The sequence below is a fragment of the Carassius gibelio genome, chromosome A15, assembly GCF_023724105.1.
Source record: "Carassius gibelio isolate Cgi1373 ecotype wild population from Czech Republic chromosome A15, carGib1.2-hapl.c, whole genome shotgun sequence".
NCBI lineage: Eukaryota > Metazoa > Chordata > Actinopteri > Cypriniformes > Cyprinidae > Carassius > Carassius gibelio.
The window spans coordinates 21,527,125-21,554,175 of record NC_068385.1 but is presented as its reverse complement, the minus strand read 5'-3'; the positions used below and the strand labels follow the sequence as shown (position 1 = coordinate 21,554,175).

The following is a 27,051-nucleotide window of genomic DNA, read 5'->3' as shown; positions in this document are numbered from 1 at the left end:
TCTAGGGCAAAATTTTATTTTTAATAAAGGGTAGATATTACACAGACTTCAAAGCAGAGAAGAGTTTCCCAATTTTTTAAAAATCTTGATTATTCTGATCTGATCTTATAAGAAAGACATCATTGTACCAATCACACAGACCCATTTAAAATGATACCAAACATAATGGAATGAAACAATTGGTCTCTTTCACTAATAATTGCATAGCTTAAGCATAATTATATGCCATTTCGAACTTCTCAGAAAAACTTTCCACTTAATTCACAAAACGTGTGCATGCACAACAATTTGTTCTTAACCTCTTTCTAATGTTAGTGAATTTGGAGTATTAAAAATGAGCAGCTGTGAACATAAAGTTAGTAATTTTCATAAAACATGCCCAAAGCATTTCCATATAAGGGCCTTACGAAATACCTTTCCGTTACAGCCTTTCATTACTTGTCAAACTTATACCGCTCTCTCCAAACTCTCTCTCACCGAATCCTTGAGCAATGCCAATTGCACAGACCTCGAAACTCAATGAACACCTTTCATATAAACCCAGTTTACAGACCTCTGATTAGCCACCTGTACATACATGTCTGCATTGTTATTCAGAGAACCATTTTTTGGTGAATCATTTGTTCATGAAGAAGTCTGAATGGAGATTTCACGCACTCATTTGCTTGTACACACACTTACTGAATGAATTACCCAATTAATTCACTCAATATTCTATAAATGTGTCATACAGACTGTCTGAGTGAACTTTAAGTGGAAGGAACAATGAACTCTCCTGCAGTCTTTGCCCAGTGAAATGTGAAATCAGGTTTATTATTTTATTGTGCATTGTTCGTTTTCGTCAGAAGTTCCTGAATACAGGTCACATCAGAAAACTGCTTTATGAAAAGAAAAACAAACAAACAATATAATCGTAGTTCATACAGCTTCTGTGCTACATTACAAGTCTTCTGAAGCCATACAATACCATCCGTTCTTTGCTTTCATTGTACTATATAAGCAAGAGAAGCATCATGCTATGTGAATAATTCGTATTTTACATGTTTGGAACTGCATAGAGGAATATGACAAACTTCTTTTTTGGGTGAATTATTCCTTTCAGTGCACTGCTAGTAGGGACAACTAAAAGGAAGCCTTAGCCTCTATATAAGAACAGTAAATAAACATACTTCATTGAACCATAAACCTCATTTAGGCCCCTGAGAACCCATTGTTGTTTCCAGCAGTTTTATTAACACTATTACATTGAAGACTATAAAAAGGGCAGCATACATTGGAGAAACACTGGAGCATCAACATCAACATTTACTCCACTTGTAATGTCATACTGATATTCTTTTTTTAAATCACATGTATAATCACGATTCCTTCATTCTTCAGTAGTTAAGCGTCAACAAATGTCCAAATCCCAACATCTTCCACCCAGACAAACAGGAATAAATGTGATCTGGCAGAAATCGCACCAGAGCTCAGTGTGGTGTGTTCACCCCCGTTACCTGCTCTGAGTTCCCTTCAGCCCTGTTTTGCTGATTTGGTGCCTCCTCATCTTCCATTGACGCCTGACGTCACTTGATGCGATGCCGCACCAGCGAGGACTCATCTGTAATCTCACCATCTCTGTTCCGTCGGCAAGGCAGTATGAGCAAAATGAGGAGTACGATCAGAACCAAGGCACATATGCCCATCAAACCGTATGCCATCACCCACATCACCGGCTCCCTAAGAGACATGCCACTTGTACAGTCTGACGTAGTGTCCTCAGCTAGGAAGGGCCCGGCGAGCTCTGCAAATGGCACACCACCTTTTTCTGTTGGAAGGACAGAAGAGGTATTTACAAAAGTGAACCTAAAGATAGGTGCCCTTAGATCCTAGACCTCTGAAACTCAAATTACATGAGGGCCACTGGCCAGGTGGTGTTCTATGCTGTACGTATGTACATTTTTCTAGTAGCTCAACTTTCTCAGAGTATTTTTATTTTGGTAAACTTCTCCATTACATTCCAAAGCATTGTATCAAATGAAAATCATAAATGGGTCATGACTCAGTTATTTATTAACTAAAACTGCAGTTAAAGGTCAAGCTGTTTAAGCCTATTAAAATGATTAAATAAGGAATGTCCTCATTTGTTTGTCACCGTCTGTAAGGGACAGGCTATTTTAGGTAAAATAATACAGATTAAAGGGTTAGTTCACCCAAAAATGAAAATAAGCCCATAAATGACTCACCCTCAAGTTATCCTAGGTGTATATGACTTTCTTCTTTCAGACGAATCCAGTCAGAGTTATATTAATTTTTATTTTTATCTTTCAAGCTGTTTCATGGCACTCAGCAGGTGTTGCATGCATCTGTCCTAAAGAAGTTAAATAAAAAGCTCCCATCCATAAAAAAAGTGTATAACACGGCTCCAGGGGGTGAACAAAAGTCTTCTGTAGCAAGTAGATGCGTTTTTGTAAAAAAATAAAATAAAAAAATCACTTTAATGTAGCTTGAGCCAGTTGTACACGGAAGCAGCTCTGGGCTGATTATGTATGAGGTTGGCATTGCGCATGCGCCAGTGAGTCTCATAAAAACCAACATTTGTTAACAGGAGCAAAGGAAGCAAAGTTTCTTTACTTTAGCAAAGGAAAACCAGTCTCCTCTTGGCTTATATTGATACTTCTAATTAGTGGTTATTTTGTTTTGATCTCTCCCCTGAGCTTCAGTGTTCATCACTTCTGTGGTGCATGCGCAGAGCTGACCTCCATATGACATCCGCCCGGAACTGCGATAGGCTACAGGAGGACTTTGTTTTTGTTTTTTTACGGGTTTTTAAAATTATTTTGGGCTGATGCATGCAACACCCACTGAGTGCCATTTTTTTTTTTATATAACTCTGACTTGATCCGTCTGAAAGAAGAAAGGATGATTAGGATGACTTGAAGGTAAGTAATTATGGACAAATTTTCATTTTTGGGTGAACTAACCCTTTAATGGCCATGCATCTTCCCCAATGCTGTAAAATAGCAGTTTCAAATTATATAAAGCCATTTGATATTTTATCACATTGCCTAATGTTTTGTTAGTTAGTGTATATGTTTAAGTTTTGATGTTTAATGTTTTGATAGTATATTTAATGTACTTTTACTCAAGTCTTTGATTTGTGTAATTTGTACAGTAAGTATATTTAAGTAGACTAATAATGTGTGTTGTGGTAGCTAATATTATGTTAAAAATAGTTTTCAGGCTCTATCTTTAACTTTACATTGCCAAATCGTGATGTAGACACTCTTGTACAGGGGTAACTAACAGAAACAATTTCTAGATTTGAATTTTAAATATTAAATCTAAACACATCTGAACCCACCTACCTGCACAAGTGCTAACAGCAAAGCCCACCCTCTTTTGTGCACGGTCAAAGATGACGTAGAAGCCCTCCATTACTGTGGCTCCAATGACTAAGCCATTTGCTGACTGGGAGATTCCGAAACGGAAACAGTCCAATGTGCCATCAATACTGGTGACTGGCTGGATGTATAGCTGCATTGACAAATTCTGATGTCAACAGTGGAGCAATAATGTACATTCCTGGTTTCTGGTCATTTTAAGAAATTATGTAGCATCACAACAAAAACTACAAAGTATATCAGTAATTTAGAGCCAAAGGGTCCCATGTACAGTACAGTACATTAGAGGCCAATATAACGACAATGTATAAACTGTTCAAAACATAGGCAGTCTATACCTGTGCACTAGTAAAGTTTCCTCTTTGTCCACTATATAGGCTATTCTTATCCAGAAGTTATAGCTGATAAAATTATCTTTGTACTCTTTTAAAATATAGTTATGTCTGTCTCATAACCTTCTCACACAAGCAATCATCAATTTTGTTGTTGTTAAAGTCTCCAGTATTTTCTTGTTGTTCCAACTTTTTTGTTTGGCTTTCTACTGTGAAACAATGGCCTGGGCCAATGTTGCCACCTTGTGGAACAACTGAATAGTGAAAAATCAATTCAATATGCATGTGCGACCTGTGCATGTAAAGTACATTTACAAAAATCAGTTGGTGCAAGTACAGTACACACATGCTAATCTGGTGACAAAATTTGAATCAAGAACACTATTTGAGAGACCCTTGCATGCAAAATTAAGTGTACACTGAGTTTTAGGGAAAGTCTTTACCTGTGGAAGAATGGTGATGCGGAAGGACTGGCTGGTGTTCATTGCTCTGAGGTAGATTGAGATTTTCGGAAAAAGCCTCCATGGTGATTCGCCTCTCATCCAACATGCAAGCTTGGTGCCATCAAAAAATCCAGCCGAGAAATCCTCAATCTAGCATAGCAGGAGAGAACAGAGTTGCACACAATCAGTTGTAACTGAGGAGTCATTTTTGAAGACTGAGTCCCTTAAACATGCATAGGATTGCGTATGAGGCAAGTCATTTGCCAAAATGGAAGGTCATACCAGTGATGATTGCATAATGGCCTCCACCACAGCACTAAACACAATTCCAGGAAGTCGCAGTAAAGTCGTCCCACTATCCACAATGGCTTTATCCGAGTTGTACTGAATGAAATGACCAAAGGGAAAGAAAGATCAGTCAAGGCCTCCATCAAACAAAAAGCAATACCTGCTCTGCTTCTCTCTTAGCACTATTCTTAGCAGTGATATTCTCTGCCATATATCTTACTGAATGCCTGAGTTGTCCCATTGACAGCCTTTAAAGGTACAATTTCAGCTCACCCCTACAGCAATTCCAGTCACGAACCTTCAATGTGCTCACAAGATCAGATAACCACTGTGTTTTTAACTATGTCACAATCTAAAAGGATGGACTAGATTTTCTGGTTGAATTGGCTTTATTAAAAATAAATGCAAAAGTGCATACTTTCTTAGCTGGACTGTGTCATATACCTCTTTGCAGTCTAGGTTTAAATTTTGGGCTCCAACTTCAAGCTTCAAGACTTCCACTTGATAGTACCATTCTTCTAGGACTGGTGTGTACCAAACTAAACCTCGGAACAACGTTGGCTCAACTCCTCCCATGATCTGAAACAAAACACAAAGACATCAAAGCATATAATCTGAGGAATATCATCTTTTTCCTTTGTATATACTAAAAATCTTCCAAAATATTAACAATGAATTAAAATTAAGGCAAAAAACTATAGATGAACAATGTTTACAATTTTAATTAATAGTTTTCCCAACTGATTAGCCACAACACATTGTTTTACAGTATATTACAAGTTATCTGAAATGTCATGCTTAAATATGCAAATGAGGTATTATCTAATAATAAATAAATAAATAATATGCACACATTTGCATACATTTTGAGAACTGAGAACTGAATTGGATAAACTGGTGTAATCAGAATTAGCAGGTTCTCTTTTGGAACTAACAACACCATGATCTACCTGTTTAGATTACATTTAGTTTATATTTAGCAATATCAGACAAAGCACAAAAAAATATTATATTAATTATAATAATAATTAATTAAATAAATAAATAAATAAATAATCTCAAAATACAACCAAAACAATAAAAAAAAGAAAAAAAAGAAAAAAGAAAAAATCGGGTTTTTTGACTTCTGCAAATAGCATCCAATTAAGAGGCTAATCAAATATTTCCAAAAACCTTTGGACATTGTTCAGTGGTGGACACAGGACACACCCCTCCCCACCGTGCTTCCCATCTGCTCCTGTCTGCAGACACATGGCCACCTCTTCTTCCAATGCTCCCGTATTGCTAACAGAATGTGACAGCAGCAGGGGACTCTCTTTAGCTTAATTAGCTTCTCACTAATGAGACACACTGTCCTAAATAGGAGGCAGCAGAGGTGTGAGACGCAGAGATGCACTGTGCTATTATGTTTCTTCTGTAGTGCTGAGAAACCCAATTGCATCTATCCTTGAGAGGTGTGAACTGATCTGATTTAAGAAAGCAGGAAGCCTGAATGCTTCCTACGGCACCAACTCATATGATTAAACTCCAGTTTACCTGTTAATAACATGAGATCCCAGTCTCAAATGTTTTGCGAGGGGTCAATGTTGATCAGGGTCACAGATTTTGTAGACTATGGGACCAAGGTCTGGCCACTTTGATTCAAATTATGGACAGTAAACGCTTATATAATCCTAGTCTAACCAGAGCTTTCTTTTAAAATACAATTTAAGAACTGAAACAGATCCTACAACTACAATAGACAGACATACAGACAGACAATCCATTTGTAAATAATTTGGATTGTATATTTTTGTAGTTCGGTGAAAAACTACTTCTGGTTTGGTACACACCAGACTGCCACCCGCCGGGTCAGCTGTAGTGCTGGCAGACACTCCTGCTCCACACATCTGGAGAGAAAACACATCTGGAATGCTGGTCTGTCTCACAACAGAGTTGAAGAAAGGCTCCACTGATGGATCAGGCTGAAATAAGAAAATACAAAATTCATCCAAAGGAATCTGAAAGAAAATTGTAAATACTTATTTTCAAACAATAAAATACTAATGCCTGAACAGTATAAATCAATATTTTATTGAGTATTTAGAATTCATTGGCAAAAAAAGAGAAAAAGTTTTAAGCAGTTTAACAAAACAAAATATTTACAATTATTATCCATTACTTTCTGAAACATGGCTCTTAATAATAGCAAATATACCACTGATGTTTGAAGATCTGAGCCACACCTTTGTGACACCATAATTTAACATGAGCTTAATCAAATAGTAGCATATATCTATAACAACACACCTTTTCTCAATAAAACACCTATGTAACACATGTTTATGTGACATACCCGAGCCAGCAAAGGATATGCAAGTCCAAGAATTCCCTGCCAGTTGATTCCAGGCAGAAAGAAGCCTTCTGAGGAGATGATTGCGGCTATGTTGATAGTGATGGTACCACTGGGCCCTTGAGGAATGGTGATCCGGTCAGTTCCCAGTTCCCCCTCCCATTCTCCCTGTGTGTATTTTACTGCAACTCCACTCCCGGAGCTCTGATATGTACTGGAACTGAGCAAATCATCATGACATTGATTCATCACTGGTGAGCTTACAGACATCAATAACTGACACATTAAAAGACTGCAATATAATGAATGTCTGTTTTAACTGGATGCTCTGTTATAAAAGAATGTGATGTAGTGGTAAGGTGTATTTTGATGCTACGGTGCTCTGTTGTAGTAGAATAGGGATGTGATCTTACAATGCTCTGTTATAGTGTTGGGATTTAATGATTTTATCTTTCAATGCTCTGTTACAGAACTGTATGATGTAACTGAACTATACTGTAGTGGAGAATGTTGAAGGGATGTGACGTTACAGTGTTCAGTTAGTGTGTTATGTAGGGATGCGATCTTACAGTGCTATGTTAAAGTAGTGTTTGATGTAAGGATGTGATCTTACAGTGCTCTGTTATAGTAGTGTGTGATGTAAGGATTTGATCGTACAGTGATCTGTTAAAGTAATGAGTGATGTAGGGATGTGATCTTACAGTGCTCTGTTATAGTAATGTGTGATGTAAGGATTTGATCGTACAGTGCTCTGTTATAGTAGTGTGTTATGTAGGGATGCGATCTTACAGTGCTATGTTAAATTAGTGTGTGATGTAAGGATTTGATTGTACAGTGCTCTGTTATAGTAGTGTGTGATGTAAGGATTTGATCATACAGTGCTTTGTTATAGTAGTGTGTGATGTAAGGATTTGATTGTACAGTGCTCTGTTATAGTAGTGTGTGATGTAAGGATTTGATCATACAGTGCTTTGTTATAGTAGTGTGTAATGTAAGGATTTGATCATACAGTGCTCTCTGTTATAGTAGTGTGTGATGTAGGGTTGTGATCTTACAGTGCTCTGTTAAAGTAGTGTATGATGTAGGGATGTGCTGCTGCAGCTACAGCAAAGTTGCTGCTTCCAGTATCAACCAGGATGTTCAACTGCAACAAAAGAAAACAATGTCATTATCTTATGTATTAACATGTATCACTGATTTGTGGGTATTTTTGTATGCATTAGTTGTAAATAGTTCCAGAGGAATACTGCATTAAGTGCAGCTTATGATCATCTGTGATATATTTTTGATTACCACAGAAAAATAAAAACAACATACCTCAGCTACAATACAAGCACACTGTGTGTAATGTACAGTAATGTACTTTTAATGGAAGTCTAGGGGGCAAAAGCAAAAAAAATGTCCAGCTCCTTTTTATTTTTGTATTAAAACTTGTTGAGCAGTAAAATTGTCTAAATTATTTGGACTGCAGATACATTGTTGGTAATGCATTAGCAATGCAACTCCTGTGGGTGGAGTTATCACCATGTAAGGATTGTTAAATCACACCCCTGTTATCAACAGTAATAACCAACCAGCCAACCTTGGAAACAAATAGTTTTTATGTTTTTTGAGTATGTTAAATATTTTCCAAAGGTTAGCAGGTCTGCACAGTATGCAACAATACAGTTCTAAAGGATCTATTTATACCTTGGTTCTCTTTCAAGCATTTGCTCTACATTGCGGAGCATTCACAATGAGAACCCTTCCCCTTCTCCAAAATCCTAAAATCTTATACTATAATGCCAGTTCAATAAACTGGCCAACTGTTGCTAATATATGCAAATCGCATGCAAATGCTGATAAGCCTGTGGGCAGTATAAAATGCGGCAAGAGCAGGAATTGCCTCAGAATCTTCTCTTTTATACTGGCGCTACTGTCGAAGATGGAACAGAAGAAACTATAATTTCTTCAGCATTAAATGGCTACTTTCTGTAGGTTCTGCGCAGGCCCCATCAGCCCACCAAACACCCATGAGCACTGTGTTGCCTGACTAGGCCATGCTTAGGCTTCCTTTATCGACTCAGACTATGACGTCTTGTAACTGCAGTTGGGAAGGAAGTTACCATTCTTCCCAGATGCCCATGAGCATGTGCACCCCCAATCAGCCCGCATCCACACTCCCATGCAGTCTCTCTTCTCCTATGTGGATGGAGTGGAAGCCCATCGAGGAGACTGTACATGCGATGTTATTGCTGCAGGTTTTCCAAGCCAAGCTCCTGCAATCTATGGACAGAGGCAATGTCACCACTGAAGCATTGAAAGACCTGTGTAGGGCAACAGACTTCATGCTGATGGCAATTAATCACACGCCATTGGTCGATCCATAGGCTTTATAGTGGTCCTTCGTGGACACCTATGGTTAACCCTAGCTGACCTGAAGGACTCTGACCGTAAGACGCTCCTGCCTCTTTGGTGACACCGTGGAGTCAGTGATGGAGTGTTTCTCTGAGACTCAAAAGCGTGTGAAGGCGATGTGTCATCTAATGCTCTGACACATGTTCCAGCAGCATTCAAGATCATGCTCCTCATCAACACCCCAGGCAAGGCATCAGTCTATGAACTTTGTTGCTAGCAATAGCGACCGGAGGCATTTGGCCGCTATGTCAGTTCCTAGATGCATGGACAGCTATTCTGAGCATTTCGCACTGGGTGCTGGAAATAATAGTGTGTGGGTATTCTCTTCAGTTTAGACGCAGACCACCCAGTTTCAATGGCATGGTTCTGTCACTGACACTGCTGCAAAATGCCCCTGTTTTGAGACAGGAAATTCAAAGTCTGCTTGCTATTGTGTGGTACCCAAGAGAGATGGGGGACTCTGTCCGATTCTGGACCTTAGACCCATCTAAGTGCAAATTTTGGATGACGACACTGAAGCAGATCCTGGCACAAATCGATCCTGGGGGGTTTTCCATCTGTAGATCTGAAGATGCATTCTTTCCTACTCAGATATCACCACACCACAGATGCTTCCTGAAGTTTGCTTTCGAGGGCATGGCATACCCCAGTACTCAGTGCTTTATATCGGGCTGACTTTAGGTACTGGCATAACTGTCAACATTGAACATTGAAAATAAGGGAGATTTCCCGGAATCCATCCCCAAAATAAGGATTTTTTTTTTTTTTTTTTTTTTTACAAGATTCTTATCCACAAACTTAAAAAAAAAAAAAAAAAAGCACTAATCATTAACAGTCTAAAGAGTTTATAACTACACAATATATATTAAAGAATGACAGACCAATTTATATGTTAAAAGTGATTTATTTATGAACAAGGTAATATTTTAGGGTCCAATTCTCACTATTAACTAACCATTAAATATGACTTTTGCCTCAATTAACCCCTTATTTGCTGCTTATTAATAGTTTATAAGGTGGTTGTTAAGTTTAGGGTATTGGGTAGGATTATGGATGTCATGCAATAAATGTACTTTATAAGGACTAATAAACAGCCAATATGTTAATAATAGACATGCTAATAAGCAAGTAGTTATTAGTGTGAATTGGACCCTATACTTAAGTGTTACCTAATTTAATATTAATAATAATTTTGTACTGCGAAACGTAGTTTTTCCTGACAACGACAAATTTTGCAGTAGGCAAAATTTGGACCTAAATGGCTGCTTGTCAGGTAATTGAAGGTGGATTCCCATTTACTCAAATATCGGCATAATGTTCTCGGTTTTGGTTGGTGATTAATTCTGTGATTTTGGCATTCGGCGTCCTGATCCATCATCGCAAATCACACTCATCTACTCTACTCTCCAAGTTCACTTCAAGCTACTTTTTCCCTCTTCCTCCTGTCCGCTGGCGCCGCTGCAACTGTCTTCTTCTTCGATGGTAGCCTAAGCTACTGTATACTGCCACCTGCTTTATTGGAGGTCTAGAAACCCAAGTGCAAGCCACTTCACAGACACAGATAGTTGCGTGTTCTGAGTTAACACAGAGTGTAAAAATACGGGATATTTTACGGGAAAATATTAAAAAGGGAAGACAACGGGAAAAGAGCTAAAATACGTGAGGAACCCAGAAAAAAAACGGGAGGGTTGACAGCTATGGGTACTGGCGGCCCCCACTTGGCGAAATCAGGAGGGAACTGCTGTCTCAAATGAATGGCTCGTTAAGGCACCCCAGCCTGAAGCTGTGGAGCCTACATGTGCGGCTGCTTCAGGGATCCTAGAGGAGCTAAGTACTCTGACTCCCTGTGTTCTTGACACGCTTACACTTAAATGGGGAGTGTTTGTGAAATTTCTTAAGGAAGCGAGGAGATTACATCCCCCACACACACCTTCGGTGCTGCAATGGGACCCAGCAATGGTTTCTAAAAGCGCTCTCTCTTCCCGTTCACACACTTGGAATCTATCGCTATAAAGGAGCTCTCCCGCAAAACTGCTCTGCTTCTCGCTTTTGCTTCGGCTAAGCACATAGGAGATTTGCATGTACTCTTAATGTGTGACTACTGTGTTCATTTTCAGCCTGGAGACTGCAGTGTTTCTCTCCAGCCCAGGCTAGCCCCTTTAAAGCGCAAGTCATTTCTTTGTGTGACACCAAGGCTCGGAGCGTCTTTCAACAGTCTGACCAGCTCTTCGTGTGCTTTGTGTGCTTCAGTGGCTGTTCTAAGGGACAAACAGTATCTAAAAAGAGGGTTTCTCACTGGATAGTGAATGCTATCAAGTCTGCTTATGCAAGCCAGGGACAGGAATAGTCTCTCAACATCAAAGCCCATATTACGAGGGCTATTGCCTCTTCATGGGCCTGGTCTATTCAGGATATATATATCAAGCAGCTGATTGGTCTTCACAGAATACTTTCGCCAGGTTTTAAATGTTAGTCTTGTTCTCTCAGGGAACCAAGATTTTGACATTTTTAACCACAGTTTTCAGTTCAGTTCTGATGGCTTTTCACATATGAGTATTTATTTATTTATTTTTGTGATTTGGAATTTTAAAAATCCAGTGCACTTTCATTAAAACTCCAGTACACTTCTGTACACTGCAGAAAACATGGATTATCAAATGTCTACAAATTTATTTTGAGAAAAGTATAATTTATATGGATTGAACATTATTTAGTGCTATGAACACAAGTAAAGTCGGTTTCATTTATACTGGATGCCAGAGGGCACCCTCATGCAGAAAATCCACATATGCATCACACAAATAAAACAATAAAAACTTAAATGCAACAATGTATTATGTATCTGTTGTTCAAGCCATAATGGGTATTTTTATATTAATTATGTACTGTACATTTATAATCAATTGCTAATCGCCTTTTTTTTTCTTTTTTACAGTATTTAACATATTTTCTGCCTCATTCTGTAATAAGAAGTTACATCAGATCACAAAAGTAAATGGTGGGGGGATCGAGCGGGATTTTGTATTGCTGTCTCTTTTTAATGATAGGCCTTATGTCATGCTGTCTAGTCTCTCTTTCCCTGGGTGTCCACTAGTGGGCTCACTTCCCCTTAGGCACTTCACCGTAGGCACTAGATTTCCTCTAGTCTGGTCTTGTCATCACAGTAATTGCACTCCTGTTAATTGCACCAGGTGCAGCCACTCTATTGTCATTAGCCTCCCTATAAATTCCAGTCTTTTCCTTTTGTTTGTATGGAGTCCTTTCCGTTCGTATGTTCAGCCTTCTCGTCTTCCGAGATTCATCCTTGTCTTCTCGTCCTCCGAGTTCCCGTTCCTTTTCCTTTCCTGTTCCATCTTTGGTTTATTTGTTCAATTGTTTTTGGACTGATTTTTGTTTTTGACCACGATTTGGATTATCCCTTAATAAAATACCTGCAATTAGATCTCTCGCTCTCCCTGTGTCTCTCTGGGCAACGATCGTCACAGAAGGACTCCATCAACGAGATCCAGCGATATGTTTGTTCATATTTCCTCCCCAGCCACCGAGCGGGAGAGGAATGGTTTTGAGGGTACCCGCCTGGTCGTGTTCCGTGGGACCAGGGGAGGTCGCTCAGGAGTGAGTGGTCAAGAGGAGGTCCGGCATCGCTCTCCACTGTGGCCCCCCGTCGACCCTGGGTTCGGATGGGAGCCGCCGTCTCCCCATTGTGAACGGAGAGGGGAGAGGAGGCGCAAGTCTGCCGAGCCAGCGCCGCTGCACAAGATGGCCACCAGTCCAGTGCCGCTACACAAGATGGCCGCCAACCCAGCGCCGCTCGCAGAATGGCCGCAGACCCAGCGCCATTGCACAGGATGGCCGCCAACCACCATGGGGTCCAGCGACACTGCACAGGATGGCCATCACGAGGCAAGATGGACGCCAGCACAGTACCACAGCACAAAGTGGTCAACACCCAAGGTGGCTACGGAGATGTTTTTGGATTATTTCTCCATGCTGTCAAAGATCCTAGAGATTCCCAGGAGTGTTCACGTTACGTCTGCCGATCCAGAGACTGTTCACGTCACGTCTGCTGAGCCAGCACCACAGTACAAGATGGCCACCAACTCAGCACCACTGCACAAGGTGGCCGCCAGCCCGGAGCCACTGCAGAGGATGGCAGCTACAGTGGGCTTTCCTGAGTTGAGTCAGGTTCCCGTTGACTCTCCAGAGTTAAGTCAGGTTCCGGTTGACCTTCCAGAGTCGAGTCATATTCCCGTTGACCCTCCAGAGTTGAGTCAGGTTCCAGTTGACCCTCCGGAGTTGAGTCAGGTTCCAGTTCACTATCCAGAGTCGAGTCAGGTTCCTGTTGACCCTCCAGAGATGAGTCATATTCCAGTTGATTCTCCAAAATCAAGTCAGATTCCTGTTGACCTTCCAGAGTCGAGTCAGGTTCCGGTTGACCCTCCAAAGTCGAGTCAGGTGCTCATGGACCTTCCAGAGTCAGGATTAGTCACCGTCGACCTTCCAGAGTCAGGGTTAGTCACCGTTGACCTTCCAGAGTCAGGGCTAGTTCCTGTTGACCTTGCAGAGTCGAGTCACGGTCCAGTTGATCCTCCTGAATCAAGTCAGATTCCTGTTGACCTTCCAGAGTCGAGTCAGGTTCCGGTTGACCCTCCAGAGTCGAGTCAGGTGCTCATGGACCCTCCAGAGTCAGGGTTAGTCACCGTCGACCTTCCAGAGTCAGGGTTAGTCACCGTTGACCTTCCAGAGTCAGGGTTAGTCACCGTTGACCTTCCAGAGTCAGGGCTACTTCCTGTTGACCTTCCAGAGTCGAGTCACGGTCCAGTTAATCCTCCTGAATCAAGTCAGATTCCTGTTGACCTTTTATCCTAAAGCATGTTCCGCAGATCCAGCTTAGGCTGGGAAGTCCCTGACCCAGAGCATTGCTTCGGCCTCCAGTCACGACACAGGAGAGCACCCCTGCCTAGCAGCCCCTAGAGCTAGAGAGCGGCGAGGGAGGAACTGCTGAAATGTTACCGCTTGTTTACTGACCTCCCCGTACCTGTCAACAACTGAGCTGACAGCATCGCCCGGGCAAGCCAGAGGGCGCAAGTGGGGTTTCAAGGAGGAAGACCTTATCTTTTCCTCTCATATCAGATAAGAGTGAGATTGTAGTGAGATCAGCAGTTCTCCTCAACTCTGCTATGTTATGTTAAGCTCCTTGCCCTCATCTAGCTCATTAAGCAGTTATGCCTGGTATGCCTGTAACACAAACATTGTGTGCAAACACGCACCAACTTGACCTGCTGTCGTGTACCCCTTGCCCCCCAGAGCTGATGTTGTACGCAGTGGCTTGGAGGGCAGTGCCAGAGTCTTCAAGGATGATGCCGTGCCTGGAGACAGATAGCTAGCTGCCGTCTGGTTAGTCACCGTTGACCTTCCAGAGTCAGGGTTAGTCACCGTTGACCTTCCAGAGTCAGGGCTACTTCCTGTTGACCTTCCAGAGTCGAGTCACGGTCCAGTTAATCCTCCTGAATCAAGTCAGATTCCTGTTGACCTTCCAGAGTCGAGTCAGGTGCCCGTTGACTTTCCAGAGTCGAGTCAGGTTCCGGTTGACCCTCCAAAGTCAAGTCAGGTGCTCGTGGACCCTCCAGAGTCGATTCAGGTGCTCATGGACCCTCCAGAGTCAGGGTTAGTCATCGTTGACCTTCCAGAGTCAGGGTTAGTAACCGTTGACCTTCCAGAGTAAGGGCTAGTTCCTGTTGACCTTCCAGAATCAAGTCAGGTGCCCGTTGACTTTCCAGAGTTGAGTCAGGTTCCGGTTGACCCTCCAAAGTCGAGTCAGGTGCTCGTGGACCCTCCAGAGATGGGTCAGGTGCTCATGGACCACTGACCTTCCAGAGTCAGGGCTAGTTACCATGGACTTTCCAGAGTCAAGGCTAGTCACCGTTGACCTTTCAGAGTCAAGTCAAGTCACTGGTGATCTTCAAGGACAGTGCCAAGTCACTGGTGATCTTCAAGGACAGAGTCAAGTCACCGGTGATCTTCAGGGACAGAGTCAAGTCACCGGGGTTCTTCATGGGAGGATTCAGGTCACCAGTGATCTTCATGAACAAGGAAACACCATGGGAGTACCAGAGTCTCATCATTTCTCTGTGGATCTACCAGAGCCTCTCCACGTCTCTGATGAACTACCAGAGTCTCTCCATGTATCTGATGATCTACCTGACTCTCTCCTCGCTTCTGCAAAACTTCCAGAGCCTCGTCACGTCTCAGTAGAACTCTCTGAGCACCCGGTCTCTGAGCATCCTGCTGTGGCCACGGAGGCAACCCTTAACTTGTTCAGGTTTTTTGTTTCAGACTTGCCTAATCAGACTTATCCTCCTGTTTATTCGGCCACATGGAGATGGTGGTCTTCTGCTCTGCCCTGGGCGGCATCTGGTTCAGACGCACGGATGTGGTGGTCTTCTGCTCCGCCCTGGGGGGCATCTGGTTCGGCCACATGGATGTGGTGGTCTTCTGCTCCGCCCTTTGGGGCGTCTGGTTCGGACACACGGATGTGGTGGTCTTCTGCTCCGTCCTGGGGGGCATCTGGTCGGCAGCATGGATGTGGTGGTTTTCTGCTCCGCTCTGGGGGGGCGTCTGGTTCGGCCGCACGGATGTGGTGGTCTTCTGCTCTGCCCTGGGGGGGCGTCTGCTTCGGCCGCACGGATGTGGTGGTCTTCTGCTCCGCCCTGGTGGGCGTCACGTGATGTCCTTCTTGGACTTGTGTTTTTGTGTTTTGTTTTTTCTGTCTGTCTTCCTCCTATGGACCTCACAGAATAATTATTGTACCCCATGCCTGCGAAAGTAGATCTCTCCTGACTGAAATTTCCCATGGAGAGCTGTCGAGAAGTGATATCAGATCTGAGACCCATACTTGGCCCGGCCAGTGCCACATTAAGATGTCCTGGAATGTATACTGCTCTGCGTGAGAGGACTTTGTCCTGGAACCACACAAGGATCTGGTGCGCTAGCTTGCACAAGGGTCGCGAATGCAGACCTCTCTGGTGGTAGATGTAAGAGACCACTGTTTTCAGTGCGCCCCAACACATGGTGACCTCTTAGGTCTGGGAGGAAGTGTTTCTTCCATCTTCACACAATTGATATGTCATGTTAGATGGCAACAACTCCATAGACAACAGGCAGGGTGGCAACTCATGAAAATGAAAAATTGAATCTTGAAAATAAAAATCTTTTCCCGGTTTCACAGCAACAAGGAGCTACCAGTACCAGCCCTGATTCAAGATCCAAAATTCCTTCCACATGTCTAAGGCATGGAGGCATCATCACGTGACCATGATAGGTTGAAGTGGATTCCCCCTCAGGGAAAATCCTTTGGTCCTGAGCCACCACTGTAGGGGCCTAATGTACAGAAGACCAAAAGTTATCACTTTGGACGCAGCTGCCGTCAGACTTGCTTTACAGTGAGTGAATGGCCTTCTCTGACTCTCTCTGACATGAGGATCAACTCAATACGATTAGGGGACAGACGTGCCTGCATAGTGGTCGAATCCCTATAGCACGCCCAGATAAATGGTCCTCTGTAATGGAGAAAGCACACTTTTCTTGGTGTTCGGTCTCAAACCCAGCTCCCCCATGTGGGCAAGAATGACATCTTGATGTCAAACTGCAATCTGCTCTGATTCAGCTAACATCAACCAATTGTCGATATAATTTAGTATGCGTATGCCCTGGAGTCACAGTGGAGCCAGAGCAGCATCCACAAAGTTTGTAAACGTGCGGGGTGACAGTGCAAGGCCGAACAGAAGTACTCGATATTGGTATGTTTTGCCCCGAAAGCAAACCTAAGAAACTTCCTGTGTTAGGGAAGGATAGAGACATATAAATCGTGACAAACTAGTCCTTGGACCTGATTTGAGATTCGAAATGCTTGATGGTGATCTTGAACTTCAGTCACATGACTAAGTGGTTCAGCTGACGCAGATCTATGATCGGATGCAACCCCCCATCTTCTTTGGAACTATGAAATACTGGCTATAAATCCCGGCTTTCCCTTTTTTTACACTGGCTTCCAGTTACATTTAGGATTGATTTTAAAGTACTTTTACTCGTATATAAATCACTAAATGACCTAGGACCGAAATATATTGCAGATATGTTCACTGAATATAAACCTAACAGAGCACTCAGATCACTAGGATCAAGTCAGTTAGAAATACCAAGGGTTCACACAAAACAAGGGGAGTCCGCCTTTAGTTACTATGCAGCCTGCAGTTGGAATCAGCTTCCAGAAGAGATCAGATGTGCTAAAACACTAGTCACATTTAAATCTAGACTCATTTATTGAATGAGCACTTTGCAATGTCAAACTGATTGCACTATATTTTCACTGTTTTATTTTATTTTATTTTTTTATGTAAAATCATTTTCTAACTGTTTTTAAATGTTTTAATCATTTTAAAAGTTTAAAATTTCTTGTTTTTTTTGTTATTATTTTTCTTCATGATTATTTTACTTTATTTTATGTAAAGCACTTTGAATTACCATTGTGTATGAAATGTGCTATATAAATAAACTTGCCTTGCCTTGCCTTTTGCGAGGAGGCACCACCTCGATGGCCTTTCTTCCTTAATAGGGTATTCACTTCCTGTTCCATAACCAGAGCCTGCTCGGGTCTGACCAATATCGGAATGACCCTGTTGAACCTCGGCGGTGGCGAGCCGAACTAAATATGATAGCCTTTTTCTACCGTGTGCAGGACCCATTGAGATACATTTACTGTTCAATAATCTACAGAAGGAATCAGTCTCTCGAGACTGACCTCTGGTGTTATTGAGGTTACCTCAGTAGGGGCCGCCCTCTGAAGTCCTGACCCACTTGCGTCAGGACTTTTTGGCCAAGAACCTTTTATCCTAAAGCATGTTCCGCAGATCCAGCTTAGGCTGGGAAGTCCCTGACCCAGAGCATTGCTTCGGCCTCCAGTCACGACACAGGAGAGCACCCCTGCCTAGCAGCCCCTAGAGCTAGAGAGCGGCGAGGGAGGAACTGCTGAAATGTTACCGCTTGTTTACTGACCTCCCCGTACCTGTCAACAACTGAGCTGACAGCATCGCCCGGGCAAGCCAGAGGGCGCAAGTGGGGTTTCAAGGAGGAAGACCTTATCTTTTCCTCTCATATCAGATAAGAGTGAGATTGTAGTGAGATCAGCAGTTCTCCTCAACTCTGCTATGTTATGTTAAGCTCCTTGCCCTCATCTAGCTCATTAAGCAGTTATGCCTGGTATGCCTGTAACACAAACATTGTGTGCAAACACGCACCAACTTGACCTGCTGTCGTGTACCCCTTGCCCCCCAGAGCTGATGTTGTACGCAGTGGCTTGGAGGGCAGTGCCAGAGTCTTCAAGGATGATGCCGTGCCTGGAGACAGATAGCTAGCTGCCGTCTGTTCAACCCAAGGCATCGCCCTATAACCACGCTCAGTAGAGGTGGTGGCCAGCTGTGCTGTGGCTTGGCTTATGTCTCGGCAGGCCAATTGATGTTTAACTTGGCTACCGCACGAGTCACCAGCTCCTCTAACTAGGGCACTAGAGGGGGCCTCATCAATGCTTTCCACGTCAACCTCCTCGGAGCCCTCACCACGGGAGGAAGTAGCCACAGAGCGGGCTTCTGAACCCAGAGATCTGGAAGATCTAGTGGGTGAGGAAGAAGTTAGTGATGTACCTGTCTCCATCCCTTCCAGCAGATCTAACTGCGAACCCCACGAATGCACCTCCACTCCACCTCGAAAGCCGACTCTGCAAGCTTCGCTCCCAAACAGCCGTGCATAGATCTCTCTACTCGTGATGTAGCATGGGCAGGGAGGTACACACGATATAAAGCTCTGTCTCACTCCCCTCTTTATGTTTGGTTTTACTAAATGCCTTAAACATGGAGCTTATTAGGGGGTTGAATTTTGACCGTAAATAGACTCACAACACAGACTGAGACTGACAACACAAAGAGCGCTTGCTGAAATTACAGAGGGCTAACACCGGCTGTGCTGCACATGCTTTTAAGCTTCCTGGTAGATGACGTCACCCGCCTATGAAATCTTGCCTTTCCATTGGGCTCATTACACATGTGATTCAGAGTGTGGTCACACAGAGGGCGTTTCCCATAGTGTTCAAGCAGCTCGGGTTCCTGAAGAGTAACTAATGTTTAAGGTTATGGTAATTTTGCATATGTGTAATATAGCAGAGATTTGAGAATATATGTATGTAATATATCAGAAATTAATAATAATAATAATAATAATAATAATAATAATAATAATACATTGTCTTGTAAGCATCAAAAAAGATGAAGAAAAGAAGAATCTGACAAATCATTATTAGATTATATATATATATATATATATATATATATATATATATATATATATATATATATATATATATATATATATATATATATAAAAATCAAATGCTTGATTTTAATAGATTAGATTATAAATGAGAGTGGGATGTATGAACCATTTTGTGCTATAATGAAGTTTAAATTATACAAAGCTGGGGTTATATAATATAATTTATAAAAAAAATAAAAATAAAATATATATATATATCTAAATGTCAACCACCTAAATACCATCAAACACTGCTGGCACAGAGCCCTCCAATTTAGCCTCTCCGCGCATATGTTTCTGTTTGAAACACAGTTGGAATAATGTTGCTGGAGCGCTGGTTCAACGAGGGGGAACTAATGAGATAACAGAGCTGTGCCATCTCACCCAGTTGCCAAAGAGGCCATTATGGGCATTCCTCATCGTTAACGCCATCATTATATACTCACAGATCTGCTCCACTGCACTGATCCTAACAGCTTAATTTAAAAACACTTAAACCCAGGAATGCATTTTAATGGTGTGTCTGAATTAAACATTATGGAAAATCTAGAGTTGTTATTAAGTAATGATTTTTACATCTCTTTTAAGGAGGAGAAATACTGAGAAAGGCCCCAGCTTTTTGAAGTTGAATTGCTTTTTTTCTGTGGTGTTTAGAATAAATAAAATAAATAAATAAATAAATATTAGATACTGGTTATCTGGAAATGCTTAGAAATTACTATAGTTATTTGGCATTTTTACTCTTACTGCATAAAAGATCTATAAAAAATACAACTCATCATAATCATGACCATTAATCATGGTTTATATTACTGGTTTGTTCATGATTACAAGCGTGTGTAAGGTCAAGTCAAGCACAATGCATTGTGGGATACAGTGCCCATTTGCCATTGTAGCAAATACAATAAGTAATCCAGTTATGCATACAGGAAATTTGCACACTATCCACATGTATAACGCAAAATCATAATGATCAGCTATTTATACAGGTTATCATCCTAGGTATATTTTCCTTAAGGTATATTTTAGTATACTTTTTAAAAAGAGTATTTATGGAAATAGTGTTCTTAATATACCGAATGTAATGGTTTCAGACCCTTATCTAATTTATTATGGTTTAAATGTATACAAAATGCAATTAGTAAAAAAATATATACATATACATATATATATATATATATATATATATATATATATATATATATATTTTTTTTTTTTTTTTTTTTTTTTTTACTCAAGTAGCCTAGTATGTTATATTATGTTATCGTCTTTGAAATACCTATAAAGTGTAATACCAAAAGTACTGAGAAGTATTTATGGTAAACTAAAACATATTGTATAGTCATCTATATTCAAATTTGTATGTCATGTATTTGAATATATCTGTAATACATTTGTAATGAGGGAGTTGCAAGTTAAGACTTCTAAAATAGCCTACATTAACTTTAAATGTAACATAAAATAACACACTACAGTTAAATTAAAATGAAGTACTATACATCTGATTTAGAATGTTAGTAAACACATCAAAATAACCACAGTTAGGAAAACAAAAGCTTATTAAAGCCTAATGATTAATACTTTACTTTAAAGTAAAAATTTTACTTAAGTGCGTTTTTAAGTGCGTTAAACCTTTAAGTGTATATATATATATATATATATATATATATATATATATATATATATATATATATATATGCAAGTACAGTTTTTGGAAATCTATCTAAGTGCACGTTCAATACATTTAAGCACACATCTTTTTAACAAGGGTTAAAAATTAAAAATCATGGTTATTCACATTAATAAGTAAACTGATTAGATGAACGAGCAGAAGTCTATAAATTGTCTGCTTTGTAAAGTATTGTGGAAACATAATGAATAGTATGTTTTGCAATCATAGACCTTGTTTTTGCAGGGAGCGAAAGAAATTCAAGAGGAATAATCTTCTTATTGTGTTTAGGGACATTTCCCAATAAGCAGAAACTTGATCAGAAACTTGTTATCGTGTATAATTCCTCATTCCTCGCCAGCTTTAACTCAAGATGATTATTAAGCACAAATGCTCAGACAAACAGCACAAAGTACAACCATTGTTTCTCACTCAGCTACAATCACGGTCTTCAAAATAATAAAAATGTTTTTTGGGGGGGTTACTCAATACCCATGCAAATTTTATTAATTATTTTTTAAACAATTTAAAAATGCTCTCAACACACAGCAGCCACTATAGCACTGTACTGATGTTGGGTTAATTTTATAAAATTTTTCCTTTTTTACTCAAAATATTCCCATACATGTTAACTATATCAAGAAATATCTAAATTCTCAAATATGTGGAAGTAAATGCTTTTTGCACCTTAATAAAAGTTTTGTAAGTTACAAACAACATTTAGGCTACATTATCAAAGAACATAGACTTCAAATTGGCCATTGCATTCATAAGCTCAACAGAATCGTGTGTGATTGGCAGGGCAGGACTTGGGGTTATGTTTGGGCCCTATACCTACACTACAAATGCCCTCATTATGGAATAATACAAAGTATGGTTTGAGGTTTGTAAATAGTACAATTAATAAGCAACATTTCTAGGCTATAGAAAAAGTTTAAATGTAATATTAAATATTCAATATTCAAAAATATAATAAACAGGAACTGTTCTATCAGATGACAGATTGAAACCCTGAAATAACTTTGAGCGCAAAAAAAAAAAAGAAAAAGAAAAGAAAAGAAAGAAGCTGGCTTATTAGACCACTGAGCAACAGTCCAGTTATTTTTCTCTTTACCCAAGGTGAAATGCTTCTGACATTTATTTTTTTCTGGTTCAGGAGTGGCTTGGCTCTAGGAATGTGACAGCTGTGGCCCTTTTCCTGAAGAGGTCTGAGTCTGGTGACTCTTGAGTGTGGTCCACTCCTTGTGAAGTTCTTGAATCGGCTGTTCCTGACAATCTTCCCAAGGCTGTGGTCATCCCTGTTGATTGTGCACTTTTTCTTACCACACTTTTTCCTTCCAGTCAACTTTCTATGAATATATTTTGATACAGCACTCAGAGAACAGCAAGCACTTTCAGCAATGAAATTCTGTGGATTACCCTACTTGTGGAGGGTGTTGATGATTGTCTTTTCCATAATTGTGGTTGCATGTTCTAAACTAGCCCAATAGGTACCCAGTATTTATACTCAAAATTAATCAAACTAATCAAGCTCAAAATGTAATATTCTAATTTTTTAGGTACTGAATTTTCCTAAGCTGCAAGTCGTAACCATCAGAAAAAAAACCTCTTGAAATATTTAAATTTGTGTGCAATGAATCTAGAATATATATAGATATAGAATATAAAGTTTACTTTTTTAAATTAAATTACAAAACATAAAGCACATTATATGATATTCCAATTTTTTTAGATGCACCTGTAAATCAGTCCACGACAAGGCCCTGGCACACACATGCTCCTTTTGGTGCTGGGAATCTGGCGCATGCCCTGCTTGCCTCTCCCCGGCCTGTATACTCCTCCTAACTGCGCTCCCATGGCTCCTCTACTGGTGAAGCGGTTCTAATCACCCCTATCGAGGTGGCATAGCTAATTGGCAGGCGCTCTGTCACTGGGAACGCATCTGCTACCTGTTTGTACCAATTAGCAGATGTGAGCCACTCCAGTCCAACGCCTCTTCACATGCGACAGATTCTGCAATTAGTGGCTCATTTAGAGAGAGCGCCTCAAATTAACATGAGAGTACCCTTAATTACATATTCGCAGAGGATGCGGGAAGATCCTGGCCTCTCGCAGTTCACCTTACTCATTCAATTGTGATGAGATGTGAGAATAAACATGATATTCAATGACACTGCAGATTTCATTATGTTTCCAGAGAGACATGCTACGTGACGAATTATGATCACTTAAATTCAAGCTTGTTTTAGCTATTCAGAGAGAGGCATGCAATTACAGTTAGGCCTATAGCAGGGATTTAAGTGCTTTTACCTGACAATAAAACAATTTATGCATCAGCTTATAAACAGAATTTAGGTAGTGGTGTTTGCTTTGGTTGAACCCACCATTTTTAGCATAAGAGATTTCAACAAAGCTGAATCAAAATGCATTTTAATGTTTTTGGAAAAAAGTCTTGATAAAATGAAATAAAATAAAAAGCATTATTAAAAGATTGAAAAGAAAACAAATGGCATATTATTTCTTCACAAATATTGTAACAAAACTGTTTCATTGCTTTGGTTATAAATATTTGAAAAAAAAAAAAAAAAAAAACGTTCATGCGCCAAATCAAAGTGTGTAGTGTAACCAGCATGCAGAGAAGGTTACCATATTTTTCGGACTATAAGTCGCACCTGAGTGTAAGTCGCATCAGAGGAAAAACACATATATAAGTCGCCCTGGACTATAAGTCGCATTCATTTAGAACCAAGAACCAAGAGAAACATTACCGTCTACAGCCGTGAGAGGGCGCTCTATGTCTTGCTCTATGCCATGACGGTAATGTTTTCTATTGGTTCATGTCTCTTAGTTCATTTCTCTCGGTTCATGTCAAATTAGTTTTGATAAATAAGTCGCACCTGACTATAAGTCGCAGGACCAGCCAAACTATGAAAAAAAGTGCGACTTATAGTCCAGAAAATATGGTAATTGATTAGTTCAGGCTGTCATTTTGAGTAACTCCTAAGAGTGTAAATGATATGAATGTTATGAATTAATAATTTGTGATATTTTAAAAACACCATTTTACCTTGAAAAAAAAAATAAAAGAAAAAAATTAACTTTTGCCTTCAGAAAGAAATTCTTGCATTCTTGCAGTTACACCAGTCCAGCTAACATACATGTGTGCATTATTCGGCATATTTATTAAAGTTATTATGAATCATAATCTGTATCAATCACAAAATGATTTGTATCTACATTCTGCTAAAACTGGAAGTGGGCTTAAAACTGAAGTTATTCAAACTGGATGAGAAGCCGTTTTAAGTGTAATTCTGAATTGTTCGTAGTTTTGAATATAAATATGCTAACACATACAAAGTTGACTGTCTCTTTCAACTAGGGTTGTAACAGATTATCACGGTATGATAATCATCTCAGAAAATATCACGGTAATACAGTTTCACGGTATACGATATTAAAACAATTAGATTTTTTTTTTGGTTGAACAACTGTTTGAAAGCATGTGTTTATTCAAATTTCATTAATCAAAAACAAGAAAATTTAATCACTGATTATTTATTAGTTTAATAACTTATATTGATCATTAATTATACTTACAAATTAATAAATTCTGGTTTCTGTATATAGATTCTGTACTTTTATGATTTAATACAAATATACTGCATAAAATGCATATAAATTTAACAATTTAATTAATGTTTTAAAACCTTTACTCTTTAATGTTTTCGCAAAAGGCTGCACATATTTCCCCTCATATTTCGATGTGGGTTAGAGATTAGAGATAACAACCTCTGTCTCTGCTGTTGTCCCTGCTGTATGTTTGGGTGGAGCAAGGGAACAGTTAAGTGGAAAGTTGTTGCGCAGGTGAGATTCTCTGTCTGTTATTTCCTCCCAATACCGTAGATAAGCAAATGTACACGGTATGATAATGGTACATGTTTATATCATGGTATATCGTCATACCGGTACATCATTACAACCTTACTTTCAACATATCTTCTGATGTTTGTGCTACAACTAGTAAAAGAAGAGATGGGGTGTCTACAGCTGTCAGTTTCATCACTAATTTTGTGCTATCCCTGGCTCATCTGCTATCCAGCAAACACAAGGACTGACTGTGTAGGCTGAATATTTCCCTATTATTTTATAGGTTTCATTATTAACTTTGAAGCCATTATCAGTGCCTTTCCGAATAAGGTATTTGCTTTGGGCATAGCCCTTCAAATTATTAGCCATATTTAAAAAGTGCTTTGAATGAGTGCTTTGAATGATAAAAGATAAAATATTTTCACCCATGTTACACGCTATGGAAACTAGTCAGGTAAGACTGTCTGAGACAGACAGTACAGTCTAATCAATCGATTATAAGATTCACCTCAACTACACATACACATTTTATAAACACATCTAATATTAATTAAACACTTGGAGTTTTGCAGGGTTTTTGATAAGAAAGAGAAATTAATAACAGCAATACCAACAAAGCATAAAGGCTGTACAGAGAAGTGTACACACGAGTCTGCTTCAGGCCCTGATCTGAGTCAGCTGCTCTCATCAAGGGGTCCACTGTCATGTGAACCCATGTGAGTTGTCGCTTACATATTCTCAGCACAAAGATCAAAGGCTCTTTGGTCTCCATCCTGCGCCCAAGGCATCTCATAGAAACTTTCACATCACATGCTTCATGAACTGATATGCTTTTAAAAGCTGAAACACTGCTTTGAGATCAGCCTTATCCCACAGTACACATCAATTCTGATGTTTAACAGCTAATCACAAACCAAACGATATGAACACATTTTCTCAAAATTATACAAATTTAACTCTTCTAACTTGAATCTCCCAAAGTCATTTTAATGGACGTATGAGAGGTTAATAGTGATCAGGTCAGATCCTCTCAAATTCGCACAAGTCTTCTTGCAGTGTAACCAAAGTTAGCACACATGTTGTTGTGAAACAAATTATTATTAGGCCTTTTTTTCTCTCTGTTTTTTTTTTTTTAGTGCTTGTGCTGTCTCTTTAAAATGAATAGCCTAATGGCTGATTTGACGGATGTTTAGTAGGCCTAATCTAATGCAACGACATGCATTTGTTCGTGCGACCTAAATGTTCAGATACTTTTAAGGCCAATGTATAATAATGCAGTCTAAATATTTAAAAGTTCCGATGTAACATTATCATTGTCTTGAATGGAGACAGTATCAAAATTAATAAATGTCCCGTTACAAAACACGTCACTTCATACAGAAGGAAAAATACAATACTTGAAAAATATTTTTCAACATTATCAAAATATTCAAGATAAATATTTACATATTTTGAGAGGTATCAACATGTTGAAAAATGACATACCGTTTGTCCCGGCGTCCCAATGACCATCTGCATGTAATATCCCCTACCAGAGTCTCCTTTTAAATTATTGATCATGTCCAGAAAGTTGACAATCCCAGCTGGATCCGAAGCCAGGGAAAGTCCGCTCTCCACTGCGCTTTCAATCTTTCGCAAAGGCTTGAGGTCCAGCTGCACAGACGCGTTGAATTTCCCCGCAAACATTTTTAAAGGTATTTTAAACATTGAATGGGACGTCCAGAAGGAAAGGGAAAGTAGCAAAAGTCCGTAGAGCCACATCTCGCCAAACTTCACGTTGACCAGACAGACAACACTCAGCTTTGCTTCAAAGTGCAGAACTCTGTCATCGATAGTTCCATTCTCAGTTATGGGAATAATATTCGGCAGAGAGTCTGTGAACCAGACATATGCTGCAAGGAGACAAATGTGTGTAATGTGTTCAACTGATAACTTCCTGAAAGAGCATATGACGGATATGACGAGCATATCCAAACAT

At 40.0% G+C, this 27,051-nt stretch overlaps 1 protein-coding gene across 1 annotated transcript; it reads right to left on the bottom strand.

Annotated features, from left to right (window-relative positions):
- LOC128029401 (beta-secretase 2) lies at positions 1–27,051 on the bottom strand. The gene is made up of 9 exons (XM_052617182.1): positions 26,559–27,051; positions 7,834–7,922; positions 6,782–6,998; positions 6,279–6,410; positions 4,891–5,025; positions 4,441–4,542; positions 4,159–4,308; positions 3,348–3,516; positions 1–1,807 (listed from the first exon to the last, which is right to left on the bottom strand). Exons 1-9 carry the CDS (start codon positions 27,039–27,041, stop codon positions 1,566–1,568), a joined length of 1,719 nt encoding a protein of 572 aa, XP_052473142.1. The 5' UTR covers positions 27,042–27,051; the 3' UTR covers positions 1–1,565.